A 16,648-nucleotide genomic window follows, 5' to 3' on the forward strand; every position below is an offset into this window, starting at 1 on the left:
CATTATATTGGCCTGTATCCAGATACAATAATATTTAATTATACTTTGATAAAGTTTTACAAAAGTGTATATTGCATTTACCTTTGGTTTATTTATTTGTCTTTTTACATGTTTAACAAATGTTGCTAATTTTTCAATTGAAAAGGCTACCAATCAAGACTGTTGAAGTTATATGATATATGACGCTGTATAATAAGCGTTGGTACTTTGCAAAACAAATACCTATACTAATGTACTATTGATCTTTTAGAGCAGTGTTGCAGAATGCTAGGCCAGGGAGATAGGAAAGGTGGCTCATTATAGAGGAATTTTTGAGGAAAGCGTACAGTAATCTATAAATTGTAGTCTCTAGCAGAAAGCCTGTAATATACTTTAGATTGAGTGCAGTATACAGTCTATCAATTCTTTTTATTTTACAGTAATTTTATTCATTGGAAAGTTTGAAAAGAAATGATCAGGATTGTAAATGTCATGTTATACTGTAAAAAAAATGCAAAATATAGTATAAAACATGTAAAAGAAAGGGAAAAATAACCCTCGTTAATTAGATTTGCTTGAAAATCATGGCTTTTCGTGATCTGGGAGGATGGGATACCTTGTCATTTTTTTAGAAAATGTATAAGTTTAATTATTATCTAGTATATCTACTATTGTTTTTTCAGACTGCTGAAATGAAGTTCCATGATTTGAAAGCTGATTTTAGTAAATACTATAAAGGTAACAAATACCTGTGGTTACGGTTTGTATTGTTTGATCAGTTAGCTTTAGAGGATACCTGTAAAGATAATGAGGCTATTGATCTACTCAATGCACTACAAGAGGAAGGTGTTATTACTCATACTGAAGTTCAGCTTCTTCTCGAGATTGCCATATTGACCAAATTGAAGGAGGTTGTAGATATTGTACTTCAGTATATCATGGAGTGTATGGAAGATAACAATGTACAAAATAGAGGTGAAAACAAATTATCATCTTACAGAGGAAAATTGTTTAAAGCGTTGAGACAAGTTGACCCAGATGCATTTAATGAAATTATTGCCTGCTATGACCTGAACGTTTTTAATTTTCAAAATATTTGGGACGTAGTTTTTAAACTTGAAATCAAAGGACAGTTGGCAGATGAACCAGATAAAATATCCAAATTTGCACGCTGCCTTGGACAACGTGCAAAAAACATATTGCTAGATAGAGGTATGTATAAGACGTTTTTTTGTTGGTTGGTACAGTAATAATTCTAAATTACAAAGCAAATAATATAAATTTTTGTTTTTATATTATGTTTTACAGTTGAAGAATTCATAAGACCAGAGGGTATGTTTTATACTTAACAACTAGATCAGATATATCAAAGAAGATGGTGCATCATAAATACGTTGGAGAAAAATGATATATAGTTGTTGATATTTCAATGTTGCATAATATAGAATAGGAAAAACTTCAAATTTAATTTTAAAAAAATAAAAAGTTATTAATTGGAGGTTGAGGGTTCAAACTTGCAACACAGGGGATAGCATAGTGCTGGATTTAAAAATATCAAATGAACCATTGCTTGTCATTGAAATTACTAAAACATCAGAAATAACTGCTTTAAAACAAACCTCTCACAAGTGGAAAACCTCCTGCATGAAGATATTTCTCAAACCTAAGAATGTCCTCGTATGAAAGAGTACAATACTAGTTTTTATTTTTTTCTTGATGGAATTGGTCCAACCAAAAAAGAAATTGAATAATGAGTAAATTGATTCAAAATAAGTAGATTTAAACCACAAAATCAGTAAGTATCTTTCATGCTAAAAGCAGTACAAAGCAATGAGAAAAATATAAACACTGTATTTTTATTTTTTATTTTTTTACAGTTAAACCTGGAACATCAAAAGAATTCAAGAGACAAACTAGTCCAGAGGGTATGTTTTATTTGTTATCGTGACAAGTGTAATGCTAATCACTTACCGAAAAACCTTTATAGAACTCCTGTGGGCTTCTTTTTTATATGGGCTTCTTTTAGAGATGGGTTTCTTTTAGAGATGTGTTTCTTTTCAAGATTACTTTTACAGTACATACTAAACTAAATTTTTGTGAATTGCAACTACAATAGGACTTTTGAGACATTTGAAACATCATTATAATCCACAATGACACTCGAAAATGTCCCTGTAAGAGAGAGTAAGCAATAACAGTTTTTTTTTCTTGATGAAATTGGTCCAACAACAACAAAAATAGAATAATAGGTAAATTGATTCAAAATAAGTAGGTTTAAACCACAAAATTAAAATGGTATTAATCTACTGTCAGTAAGTATCTTTCATGCTAAAAGCCGTACAAAGCAATGAGTCTACAATGGAAAAATATAAACACTGTATTTTTTTTTTTACAGTTAAACCTGAAACATCAAAAGAATTCAAGAGAAAAACAAGTCCAGAGGGTATGTTTTATTTGTTATCATGACAAGTGTAATGCTAATCACTTACCGTAAAACCTTTATAGAACTCCTGTGGGCTTCTTTTAGAGATGGGTTTCTTTTAGAGATGGATTTCTTTTCAAAATTACTTTTACAGTACATACTAAACTAAATTTTTGTGAATTGCAACTACAATAGGGCTTTTGAGACATTTGAAACAACATTATAATCCACAATGACACTTGAAAATGTCCCTGTAAGAGAGAGTAAGCAATAACAGTTTTTTTTTCTTGATGAAATTGGTCTAACAAAAAAAAAATAGAATAATAGGTAAATTGATTCAAAATAAGTAGGTTTAAACCACAAAATTAAATTCAATTCAATTTCAATTTCTTATTTCAATTCAATTTCTTTATTGCTGCAAATGCCATCAAGGATATCTGCTTAAACATACATCATACAAACATATACATATTTACATTTAAAATTGTTGTTATCAAATGGTATTAATCTAGTGCTAAGCAGTACAATTTTAGTAAAGTCTGCAATGGTAAATATAACCGGAAATTGTATCTTTTTTGTTTTACAGTTAAACCTGGAACATCAAAAGAATTCACAAGATCACCAAGTCCAAAGGGTATATTTTATTTATTATTGTAACTGAAAATGACAGCCGTAGTTTAAAAATCAATTATTTTAAAAAGAAGATTTAAATACAAATAATATAGTTATTTCAAAATATATACCATTATATTATAACATTAGAGCTTTATGTATCACAAACATCTTTTCACTGCCAACAATTGTCAGAAATTGAAAGATTATAATAATTACATTTAGTCAGAAAAGACTTGTATCTGTGAAATTAATTATTATTTTGCTTGATTTGTTGACTATACTTCAACAATTTAACTTTTTAGTCTTATTTAATTGTTAGATGAAATTCCATATTTTATTACTGCTCGTGGAAAACGTGCTAAGGAAGCATACATTGAAGCCTTGAAAGAGGGTACTGTCAAAGTCAATCTTGGAATGCTAAAAGTGATCGGACAGGAAGCAGTGGGTAAAACATGCCTCATAAATGCCTGTCTTGGAAAGAAGTAAGTACTAGTTAAAGTACAGTGAAATGAAAATTATAAGAAATAATTTTGTGAATCAAGTATACAAAATAACGTAGGCTTTTTATTGATAAATTTTTTTAATAAACCAGCATGGCAGCACAGTTTATTATTGGTTCCAAATTATATTTACTTCAGATTTGAGGAAGACCATGATGTTACAAATGGCATAGCAGTGATAAGAACTGTAAGCAGAAACTGGACAGAGGATAAGGATGATAGTGGTAAACATGAAGACATTTAGTTGTAATATAGTATACAAATAAAGATTGTTTATGAGTTGTTTGGTAAAGATATTTCATGAGTTGAAAGATTGACTGCTACATTCACGTTTACACATGTGGATGTTCACAGTTTGGTCTTGAGAATTTTTTTTTCATACGTATGAGACAAATTTCAATGTAAAAAAGGTGTTAGTCAAACACCATGTGACCCACAATCATCCAATCAAATTATAGAATATATTTTAAGGTGTGTGTTAATATCATATACCCATCATCGTATACACAAACAGTCCCACAGCTCCTAAACTTTGAAACAATCTTCCTAATTCAATTCAAAATGCACTATCTGTCAAGGTTTTCAAAACCTTTTTAAAAACCCTTTATCTTGAAGCACTTTGGAACAATAGGTATTGTTAAAAGCTCTATATAGATTTGAAAACATTAACAACCATTGTCTATTATTTCAGCTCATATTGAAGATAACTTGAGATTTTAATAAGCATTTGTGGGGTCACTAAGATGGTTTGTTGGTATTTATGACAATAACAATGAAACTCTAAGGGGATCAAAACCTTGGACAATATAATATTATGTTACGACACCCTGTTTATTTGGGTTTTTACTATAGATTGTCCTACACAACTATACACCAAATTGGTCACTGAAAAAGTGAGGGCAAATGAAAGTTCACCTACAATTGATGTACATGCCAGAATGAACACCGATGGATCAATTGAGAAAAAGAAAGACGTGAGTATACATAGCTGTAATTTCTAATGTACAGTAAATTAGATGTATGTTGAAATAATATTATTACCAAAAATGGAAAATTCAACTATAAATATAAAAATTTCATGGCCTACTACACATTTTCTATTGCAAATCAACCAAATAAAAATGTGCTAAATTATTTTATACTAGATGGTACCCTCGCTTTACTTGCGTACCATCTAGGTTTTTAAGTATCTAACAAATGGCAACCAAAATGGTTTATGTATTTGTCAACATTTGTTATAACACTAGTACTACTACTATAATAACTTACTATTGCAATAGTATAGATCGAACGGTTTTAAGTTTATCCCCCACAGGCCCATAAATTAACCTAATATTGGTGAGTTAGAGATTGGAATGTTCATTCATCACCAATCAATATGTTTGTATAAACGTACAGTACAGTATATTAAATCTATCAAAATCATATTTTTTTAAGAAAATCGGCTTTTCTTCAACATTACAGCTGTACTTGAGCTGTTCAACAGCTATTAAAAAAATTATCGTAGAAGGAGATAGGTAAATGCGAAGCATCTTCGTATTTTTGTGTGCAGGTATTTTTCAGCATCGACATCAATTAGACAGTGTATATCATGATTTGAAAACCCCCCTATTTGGACCTAAATTTGTTTTAATCGTCAATAACTAATTATCTAACTCAACTTAATTAGTAAACAGGGTTACATTAGGTGGTTAAAATCAGTACCAAACGTATGAACCATCAAGTAATAATTCTAGAAGTATCGCACGATTTACCAAATTTTGCCCTTACGTAAATTTATATATAGATTCAAATTACTATACTGAAAACAATTTGTATTGGAGTGTAAAATTAGTTGGCCTTTTTACAAATTAAATGTTTTTAAATTTTTATTTCTGTTAGGACAAAGGTAATGAAGTAACTCGGAATACACGTAAGTTTTTTTTTTATAATTGTTCATTTTTAAATTAAAGATGTATTACAATTTCCATGACCATCGTAAACATAATTATGTTTTTGCATTCATTATAAACTAATTTTTACACTCAGAAATGAACAGGAAAAGATCTACAAAGAATATGGAACATGGAACTGAAAAAAGAAAGATAGATGTGAGTACATTACTGTAATTTGTAATTTACAATAGATTTGGTGTATGTTGAAATATAGTATTAAATTAAATTTTAAAAAAAATGTTAATGTCAATTTATATTTTATTGTATATAGGTTGATGGGACAGTGGCTACAGAAGGTCTGTAACTTCTCTTTAATTGCTATTCTCTTTCCCCCCCCCCCCCCCCACCCTCATGAATAACAAGTGACTTTTGATTGGTCACAATACTTGCATTTCACAAACATTTTTGCATTGTAGCCTTAATGAAAAAATATGAATTTATAGTGTTTGTGATTATTATAATTACTGTATGTTGAATTGATTGTTGATGTGCAATTCTGGGAGACAGAAAAATCCTCTCCTTAAATTGTAAATAAAGGAGCATTAACAAATATTTGAATAGAATTGCGCATACAGCAGCATCAGCGACTTCTCGTTTACATGACGAGCCGCACAGTAAAAAGTAACAAGATTGGTGCGTCTTGAAAACGAAGCATTGTGGCGCGATTCTATTTACCACTTCAGAACCAGAGCAGGTGTTAAAGGTCCTTAACACAGAAGCGAGATTAAATTATTTGTGCAACAATGATGGTAAAATAAAGATTTTTTATTTACTATGCTAATGACTAAAATACTGACTACAGCAATATTGATAATGACAATTGAATAATGATTACATTGATGACAATGATATGCTACAATGATATTGATTGATGACACACTCCGATAATGGAACTACTACAATATTATACCATGGACTTGATTATAGGTCCATGAATATACTACTGTAAAATATGACAACAGAATACTATTTCTACTATAGGTACTGAAATTCCATTTGATACTGAAGACCAGTTAGATAAAGATACAATTGAGGATATTGTGCAAAATAAGGGTGGAACCTTTAACAATACTTTTTACATCTGGGATCATGGAGGCCAATTGATATACCATGGTATTCATCGGGTAAGTTCTAATAAATGTAATTGGCTTGTACACACCATGTTATTTTTAGTATAAATGTTTATTAAAATAAACCAATAATAAACTTTCCAAGACAGTTTCATCTAGCTTAGCAGCAAGACTTCATCATTTGTTGTGTTTTAAAGTAACTTAGCCTATTACTACTTTGAAACCAGATCAAATTATTTTCACATGAACCGCCATTGTACTGTAGATAAAGTTTTTAAGAATCTTTTATTCATTTTAAAATCATAATTTGTTCAACATTTGACATCAAAGCATATGTTAAATATAAAAGTGTTCAGTATGCTACCTTAGCATAAACCAATGTTGGAAAATACTAGAAATTAATTTCTTATACATTAGTTAATTAAATTACATTAATTTATGTGTTGAATTTATATCAATTGTGCCTTTAAATTTGTATTAACTATTGATATCAAAATCTATTCTTCCAGATCTTCATGACAATACAATCACTTTACGTTGTAGTGTTTGATCTCAGTAAAGGCCTTGATGATCCTGCTAAGGTCATTGATTCAAGTGGAGTAAGTAAAATAAGTTTAGCAGTTAAAAGATGCCATCTCATACATAATATAATAATATAATATAATATAATATAATGTATTCTCTATTTGTACAGGAAACACGTACACATCATTGGACCAATCTTCAATTCATATTATCTTTCATCCTGACAGTTTATTCTCATAGCCGTATTGTGGAAGAAGATGAGGAGAATGAAGTTCACAAACCAACTATCCTTATTGTGGGTACACATAAGGGTAAGCTTGGCAGGACTGAGGAACAGCAAAATGTTGAGGTTAATTCTCTTTTGGTTCTAAATTATTAAAATAGTTCAACACTTTTATTAGGCTTACATTTATAAAAGTTTTTAAATTTTAATATAATTAAAATGTGTCTTTAAATTGTTTACAACCAGGCAGAGAAGGTGTTTAAGAACCTTAAAGATGTAATTAAAACAAAACCATATGCAAAACATGTGTATCACCGTTACTTTGCCATCGAAAACAGCCGACAAACTACAGATAAGAGCTTTAGTGATCTCAAAGAAGTTATTGATGAACTTATGACTGCTTTAGAGAAAGAAGTTCCTTTAAAATGGATGCGTTTTCGATGTGATCTTCATGGTCTAAGGAGCAATACATCGGTTTCTTTGTGTCCTTTGGAAAAGGTAAACATTTCTCAAACATTAACAATGTAGAAATAATATCTAGATACAACAGCTTTAGTCAGTCTATTTGAATTTATTCATTGTAAAAATGAAGTATTTATTTAACATTGATTCACAAATTTATTTTAAAAATGAGATTTGACACTAAATAATGACAAAGTTTGTTATCTACCATTATCATTTATTAAAGTGATTAAATGTTTCAAAATACATCTGAAAAGTACTTATTATTACCTGTAAGTAAATTTTATTACAAAGCAATTTTGATCTTCTAGATATAATTGTCTTCCTGAAAAAATGTTACACAATTTTTTTAAAGCCCAATAGGTTAAATTTAACCTTTTGTATTTTTTTAAGTAAAATTTTTATTTATTTTTTTTTGCTGTGGAAGCGAATAAAAATTGTTTATGTTTTAGATGACAACCTTTAAGCTGATTGATGTTTACCCATGGCCATATTTAAAATCCCACACACAATTTATTATCCCTTTACACAAGGATATTAATATGTTAGAATGTTTGATAATGTAAAAATACACAAAATTAGTAATGAAAAACAAAAAAATAGGAATAGTCTTTATTTATTTATGGATGTAGGCCAACTGAAATCAAACTATGTTCTAATTATTATTTCATTTCATTTATTTATTTCACTTTACAAATATATAAATATAAAGTGGAGGAGCCTAAAAGAAAGCAAAGCTTGTGGTGAATAGGCTCCTCAAAACAAAAAAAATAAAATATAAATAATATAACACAATTGTCATTTCCTAAATCACCCAACAAATAGCAATAAAACAATGCTAAAATCCATAAAGGTATTTTATTATACTGTGGTAGAATAACAAAGATGTCTGTTGTATTTCTGAATAATAATCATTGTCACAAACTTCTATAATGTATGTTTCTGAAAATACTTTAAGAACTCCCTTGTGACATAGAAGTATACACATAAAATCCACAAAGTTGTAAAATAACTCAAAACACAGCTTTAATTTCCATCTTCTAACTTCAACTTTTAACAATCCAGTACACTTTAAACAACAGCTTCACAATAACTCCAAAAATCCAACCTTCTTCAAAATATACGTTCAATGAACAATCCTTCTCCTCTCTTACATTTTATTTATTTATTTTAACCATATTTAATGAGCGTGATCCATCCAGCATTTGCTGATCATTTGGGACCCTCAGAACAGATACAATATACAAAATACAACAAAAACAGAAAAATAAAAGAAAAACAAAAACCAAAATATAAAATTAATTACATAAGACTAAAAATCAGAATAAGAAAATTTGAAATATAGAAAATAACTGATATGTTAAATAAAGCAAAAATATATAATATATATAAATATTTAGAGCTACTATTTTACAATTTAAAATCTGGAAAAGGATTACATAGTTTTGAGAAAAGTCTAGTTTTGAAAGAGGAAAAGGATAAGGAATTGCGGATAGATAGAGGAAGATCATTGATTGTCCTACTTCCCCTTATATACATATGGTCATAACCTTCTAGATCATTCCTTATACTTCTTACTCTATTGGATTACAGTTTCTATAAATAGTATACTTCTTGAATGTTCCTGATTGTTCTTATATTAATTAATTGTTCTTATATTAACTAGAATGTTCATGTACAGTAGGTACTATGTTACTGTATAATGTTAAGGAATGGTAATTTATTACACTCTTCATTTCTTTAGCTCAAAACGCTGGCGAGTAAGAATGGTATTGTTGACGAAAATGAGCAATCAGTCCTGCTTACCTTCTTGTACGATCTTGGTGAAATTATTTTTATGCCTGACAAAAGAGATCAAGCGGTGTTAAATCCGATGAACTTGGTTGAAACTGTCAAAGCCTTTGTGACCGTCATTCCATCAGAGATTCCAGTAAGTAGCCTCAAATACTATTATATTGTAAAAAAGTACTACCAGCCAATACAACCCAGTAGGCCTATTGTTATTTGTTTCTGGAAAATTAACATTACATTCCAAATGCATATAATTTTGATTTATTAATTTAATTGGACATATTTTTTAAGGTTTTAATGTGATTCATTAGTGTCACACACAAACACCCCTCCCCCTATAGTACAAATAAATACAAAAACACTAATTAATGGTGGATGTTTTTTAGACGGCCATTTACAGAGATGCTTTTGATAACCTTGACAAGGGCATACTGGAAGAAGACTTGTTGCGAAGAATATGGAAAAAGCGCAAAGTCGATGTTGAAAAGTATTTTAAGTTTCTTGTAGAACTGATGATTCAATTTGGTTTCATTTGTAAGATGGAGACAACCAGTAACCAAGACATAGAAAGTGCATCTACAGTAGGATTTTGTTTCTTTATGTATCCACATTGATAATAATGTATAAAATTCATTATGGTTTAATAATTGATGAATGTCAATTTTACTGAATTATTTAGGTACACATTCAGAAATACACTTTATATTGAATGTGTAATTTGTTTAAAGAAATTTAAATGTCATTTTTTGCAATTTCAGGAATCCAGTGTAAAGCGGTCATTCTTTGTGCCACTGCGCCTTGCTTTCAAGACATCAACTGAAGCGAAACCAGTGCCTGATGATTCACAATCTATCAGTGTCTATTACGACTTTAAGGGATATCTGCCAGACGTATTGTTTCCATATACAATTATTGAATTCCTCAACAAATTTCAAAAGGAAGGATTTGTCCCACAGCTATCATGTGATCATGCAGAACTTTACCTTGACCAGTACCATCATGTGACTTTATCTCTCGTGAAATTCGTAACCAAGAAAGATGAGCGAAAGTTCTTGTTAAAGGTACCAAACAATCTACAGAATCAATAGATAATTACTATTTTGTTTTAATTTGATAATTCAAGCATAACCTTTCCATTGAACAGCTGCAAGTTATCAGTAGTATGTATTTGTTGTATTCTAATATTGTTCAATTTATTGATGGTGTAATGCATTGTTTAATCATAGCAACTATTTTTATTTAAAGATGACTATTAAAAGAAAAGAAGCTCATCACAGTAGTGATAAACATGAACTGTCCCCTGAAGCTTGCAGAAAGGTATGTATAGTTTGTTTAGAACGCAATATTTGTTTTATATTTTTATAAGATATATTCTCCCTATGAAAAAACTATTTTGTTCAATAGGCTATTTTATTTTCACATAATTATTCATTTTGACCAAAAAGTGGAAAGTGGTTATAAAAGAAAATATTTACCTAATAAAACCGTAATAAGAAAGAAAAAAAAAGAAGCCCATAGAAGTTTTTGATTAGATTTATTTAACTGTTTGTTTTATCTTTTTTATAAGCAAAGTAATTATTTTTTGTGGGTTTAAATTAGTTTATTAAAGCTACAAACATTTGTTTAAACATTTTTTCATCTTTTTGGGAACAATACATCTTTAATGTTTACTAGTATAAAGATCTTTAAAACTAAATACACAATTTAACATTTTATTAAATTGTTTTATACTATTAGTACAGTGTTGTTTATTCAGGGGGTTTAGTATTCTTATTAGTAAATAATGTATATTAATTATTCTACTATAAATAATAATATCAATAATGCTATGATATTCAGATAGATATTTATTTAATTTGTTTTTTCTTTTTTAATTGTATTGTAAATAAGTTAATGCATATGTTTTAAGAACATGTGTTGCTAATTCAATGAAATATTCTGCCTCTGCCATTGCAATTGGCTTCATGTTGTTTGAAATCAACATTCAATTTTTATCTTAGGCTTTGTCAACCGTTGAGATGTCATTTGAACATTCTAAAGATGGAGATAGAAGAGGGATTCAATTTTACAGATGCATTCCATGTGATTGTAGTTGTACATCAGAAAAGAAGCATATTCAAATACTAGAGAATTTCCAGTATGAGATGTTGCCATGCAATGGAGATGGCATGGATGTTACACGTTACAAACGGCTATTTGGAGGTAAGAGTATCTATTGAAGTTTGGTGGATGAAATTGTTTGACTAGTAGTAGCCTATACAATTAAATGATCTTTTAAAAATCTAATCATGGCATATTCAATTTAGCTAGCTTATGCCGTCACCTCCAAAATTTTGAACATTACAGTGCAGTTTAAATGTGTTGCAACTTAGTGAAAAGCAACAGTAATTAATGCAACAATATTTTTTATTTTTTTTCTAGATGAAATTAAGCCAACAAAAGTAACAGAAACAGACCAAGGTAAGTCTTAGAAAAAATAAATTAAATTTGACAGTTTTGCTTTTGATATTCTGCATGATCTGAATGGAATAAACATGTTGAGTACAATATGTATGGGATGGGAATGTGAGTAGAAACTGACTTTTAATATTTTGTCAAGATAAAGATTAAAAAATGTATTGTCCCCCCAAAACATGAAAATGATTTAAAATAGGCCATTTTGCAGTTTTAATAAAGTTATTCACTTCTGTAAAAAAAAAAACAAAAAAAAAATCATTATTTCACTTGTAAAAAGAAATGGTTAATTTCAACCAAAATGCTTTAAATTACATTTCTTTCAGGTAAATCATTTTTTTCCCGATCCAGTTTTTGGTCAAAGTGAATTATACAATAGCTATTACAAAAATAGCATATTAAAAAAAAAAATTGGAAAAAGAAATGTTGGGGGGGGGGGGGGGAGAGACAATATATATCTTTAAATGGTTAAAAATACCAATTAGTGCATTTTATGTAACAAAAAATACTGTAACTGTAATTATAAAATGTTATCACAAGAATTAAAACAATATTACCATTAACAGTCTGCTGATTCTACCTACTACAATTTGTTTTAATGCTTAAACAAACTATTGAAGAATAATAGTCCTTGTTGAAATAAAATAATCTTATTTCAAATGATAAGCGAACAAAACAAAATCAGTTCTTTTTATTATTGTATGTGAATTAAAGACTATAGTGAGTGAGTAGAGCAACCAACTGGAAAAACATACACAGGACTGTTTACATTGCATTGTTGGTTGGGTGATTGAGCAACCCAGATCAATTTTATTTTCTTTTTATACTGACCGATAATTCTACTGTTTACAATCCAGGATTACACAATTCTGAATAAATTTTTTGGCAGTGTAAAATTGTATAACTGTCAGGCGCAGATTTAGGCAGGGGCTAAACAGGCTTTGGCCCCCTCTAAAATTTAACAGCCATGTCTTTTAAAATTAAAGTATAATATTTTTATTTTTCAACTGATTTTATCATTTGAAATAAATCCCCTGCTAGATCCTAGAACATTATTAGAATGTTGTATTCTCTTTTTCGTGGATTGTGATAATAGTATTGATGAAAATAGTTGTAATAAACATAATACATTTTACAGTTGACAGCAATCAATTGGAAGACAAGTTCAACAAGTTAAATGATGATCTAAGTGAAGTCTTTATGAAGTTGAAGAAAAGCTATCTTTTTTTGAGATGTTGTCTCTTTGAGCACATTGAATTACAGGTCCTTGCATCTCAAAATAGTATAGCAAAGAGTTTATTCAATGAACTCTATGCTAAACGATATATCAAACCTACTGACGTCAGCCTTTTGCTAGAGGTTGTGAAACTATCCGAAAATAAGTATGCAGAAGATCTTGTAAAACAGTATATGGAGGACAACAATGTTCAAAATGCTGATGAACAAAAGCTGTCCCCGTACAGGAAAAGATTGTGCCGGGCATTGACAGAGTTTGACCCAAATGAATTAAACAAAGTTAATGCTTCCTATGAAATGGAATCATTAACCATTTGGGATGTAGTTTTTGCACTAGAAAGCAAAAAAAAGTTAGCAGATAAATCACAAAAGGAGAGGTTTGCTGAGCTTCTTGGAGCAATACCAAAGGAAATACTATGTGCTGGTATGTATATTGTATCTTATTTTAACATGTTTCAAACAATATTTACATGCACAGTATTATATAGATAGATTAACTCTATTACATAGCATCTAAAATAGATTCCTGTCATTTGATTGGTCGAATGTGGGTCATGTGATAAAAACATGGGCAAAAAATGTCTTCACCCATTAAAAGGAAAAACATTTGTTTCTTATCTTGTTTGTATCTGCTAAACTTATTTTTTTGCTTTTAGATTCATGAGAAATTTGACTTTCATTCTGTGAAGCAAGTACCATTACATTGCAAGAGAGTCAAGAAAGTTTGAAATAGAGTAAAATAATAAAGGGGAGTCCTAATATCTTATCTTGTGTGAAATCAAATAAGTACAGTTTGTATTGTATTGTTTCAAACATGTACCAACCCAGTACCAAAGTAAAGCCTATTGTATGAATTACAAATGTGTGTGATAATATCATAACTTAAATAGATCAGGCATTAGGCTACGACCTCCAAGAGCAAATCTTTGTAGAACTAGAAAATCCTTCGTTGTAAATAGCATTCATTTTTAAATTCTAATGTAAGACGTTAATACAATTTTTAATAGTTTTACATTTTTAACAGTATTTTTAACTTTTTATCTTGTATTTTTAATCTGTTATAATACTGCACGTTTTTTAAATTGTTGCAATATTGTTGTTTTAATCTACCAAGCAAAGTGAATTTCCATTTTTATGGACAAATAAAATTTCTTCTTGAATCTTGAATCCTGTTTTTAAATCGTTTATATCAGATTGGAAGAGTTAGCTCATGACCCTTTGAAAACCTAAAGCCATCTAAAAATAAACAACAATGCTGTTAAGTAAATAATATGTAAAAGTAAAGAGTCAGAGAGAAATGAAACTTAAATCTTTAATAAACTACCGTGTAAAAAGTTATGATAGAGTTTGATGGTTTAATGCCATGTATATAGATATGTTTATTTTTATAAATGTATGCTATAATTTGTTCTTTAATAAATTTGATTATGATTATAAAACAAACTCTGACAAAAATTGAGGCAAGTCATTATGATTTTATATTTCAAACTTAATTTGTTCATCTTCAGGTTTGGAATATTTTATTACATGAAGATGAAGAAACACGATGAAAATCACAATTACAATTTGAAATATTATTCATGATGGATTTCCTAGCCTTTTAGCATTTCATAATATCTTCAGATACATATTTCATTATATAATTGTAGTTTTAATATTAGAATATTTAACCTGTATTTGATTTTGTGAATGCCACAAAAACCAATAACATTTTGAGATACAAGTTGCAGAAAACATTTTTCATAGATAATTTAGATATTTTGTAATCAAATGTTAAGTACTAATAATATAGACATTCCAATGCTGCAGAAGACATACAGTAAATGCAAACAATTTAAGACAGTTTAATATCGACCTGTACATAATTAAATAGAAATAAAATGTTTGTTTACTCAATCATAAATTTTATTTTCATAAATTTTAATTATCTATATATATATATTATGAATATGTTTTTAATAAATCTCTAAATAGTATATTGTTGTTGACCACTGGGCTATTTTATTTCTTAAAAATGCCAGCTATCACATCATATAGATGTATAAGTATAGGTATGGAAGGAAAAATGAATGATTTTTTACATTTAAAGTAACAACCGAATATGGAAAACTATACATTAGCCGAAAAATGGTTTTTCCAGTTTCAAAGTGTTTTTTTTTATTGTTTTTGCAATTTTTTATATTCTGGTGGGGGAAACAAGCAGGGCTTATCAACATACGTTCTGCAGTGAATTTTATATGGACTGCGAAGAACTATTGCTGAAAAAAATAAAAGAAATAGCTTACTGTGTTACGGTGTGTGAGCTAGACCAGGCTGTTATGACTCTGCTTGATCTGACCCACAAGATTATTTTGATACCCCTGACATACTACAGTATGAATTTGAAAAGAAATTTTATTTTTTTTTAAACTACTCGTATTAAAAAACCTGTATATTAAATCAAATTATGTTTTAAAATTACAAATCACAAATTATAACTCTTACCTCTTGTACAAAAATGATGTTTTTTGGACAAGTAGTTCTTGAGAAAATGCAATTTCAGTTTACTTGTTACTTTAAGATTGTTCGCCGGCTTTTAAAAATTCTGTTCTATCTTTAAAATTATACTAAAAAGTGGTCCAGAATTGGTAGAGGTAAATAAAAGGTATCATTCACACAAACTAGGTTCCCAATAAAAAGCATTGCAAAGACATGCACACATAAGAGAGAAGATCCGTTTTGAGTATTCAGATTAAGATGGGAAAAAAAAGCAAACAAAAAAAATTGCCTAAAACGGTATAATATTACATTAGTTTTTTACATTATTTTTTGTTACCAATTAAGCCAGACTGTAGTTGTGTGTTTTAAGTTATACTTTATCATTCCAGTGGATGAAATAATTATTCAATAAATATTCAATGTACTGTAATATTAAAACTGGTCCTTTCAAAAACTGTTATTATTGACATTTATACACATCATCAAATGTAATGTTTATTTCTGGGAACCTAGGTGTTAATAAATGAAACGGAAAAAATATATTCGGAATAAAAATGTGTTTATTGACAATCTATAAACATTAGCACCATGTCAATTAATATTTCTTATATTCGTCAAATAATAATTTCATTAATTCACACAAAAATCTCAAAGGGAGAAAAAGTTACAATTGCAACATTCGTTATTCAAAGTAAATGATTGTCTTTTCGTCATTACACCAAACACCATAGTATTATAAATTTTGTGATTTTTATTAATAACTATTTTCAATAAACACAAAAAGCAGAAAATACGATAATAATCTCAACTGAGTAGAAAAAGTTAAAATTCTATTGTTTAGTTTCTTACTCAACAAAGTAAGTGAGTAAGTCTTTTTGTACACCATAGTATTATCATGAATGTTGTGAATTTCATTAATAACTATTTTCAATAAACACAAAAAGCAGAAAATACGATAA

General features: G+C 28.9%; 1 protein-coding gene across 1 annotated transcript; it reads left to right on the forward strand.

Moving 5' to 3' along the window:
- Positions 1-1,330: 1,330 nt before the first annotated feature.
- On the forward strand, positions 1,331-16,198 carry LOC140046176 (uncharacterized). Its single transcript, XM_072090734.1, has 21 exons — positions 1,331-1,904; positions 2,375-2,422; positions 2,988-3,035; positions 3,336-3,498; positions 3,655-3,740; positions 4,369-4,490; positions 5,398-5,428; positions 5,545-5,606; positions 5,722-5,746; positions 6,432-6,574; positions 7,030-7,119; positions 7,215-7,394; positions 7,515-7,766; positions 9,475-9,660; positions 9,908-10,102; positions 10,280-10,582; positions 10,767-10,838; positions 11,522-11,723; positions 11,943-11,981; positions 13,114-13,635; positions 13,868-16,198. Exons 4-21 carry the CDS (start codon positions 3,431-3,433, stop codon positions 13,873-13,875), a joined length of 2,586 nt encoding a protein of 861 aa, XP_071946835.1. The 5' UTR covers positions 1,331-1,904; positions 2,375-2,422; positions 2,988-3,035; positions 3,336-3,430; the 3' UTR covers positions 13,876-16,198.
- The last annotated feature ends 450 nt before the right edge of the window (positions 16,199-16,648 follow it).

Source organism: Antedon mediterranea, chromosome 4, assembly GCF_964355755.1.
Source record: "Antedon mediterranea chromosome 4, ecAntMedi1.1, whole genome shotgun sequence".
Taxonomy (NCBI): Eukaryota; Metazoa; Echinodermata; class Crinoidea; order Comatulida; family Antedonidae; genus Antedon; species Antedon mediterranea.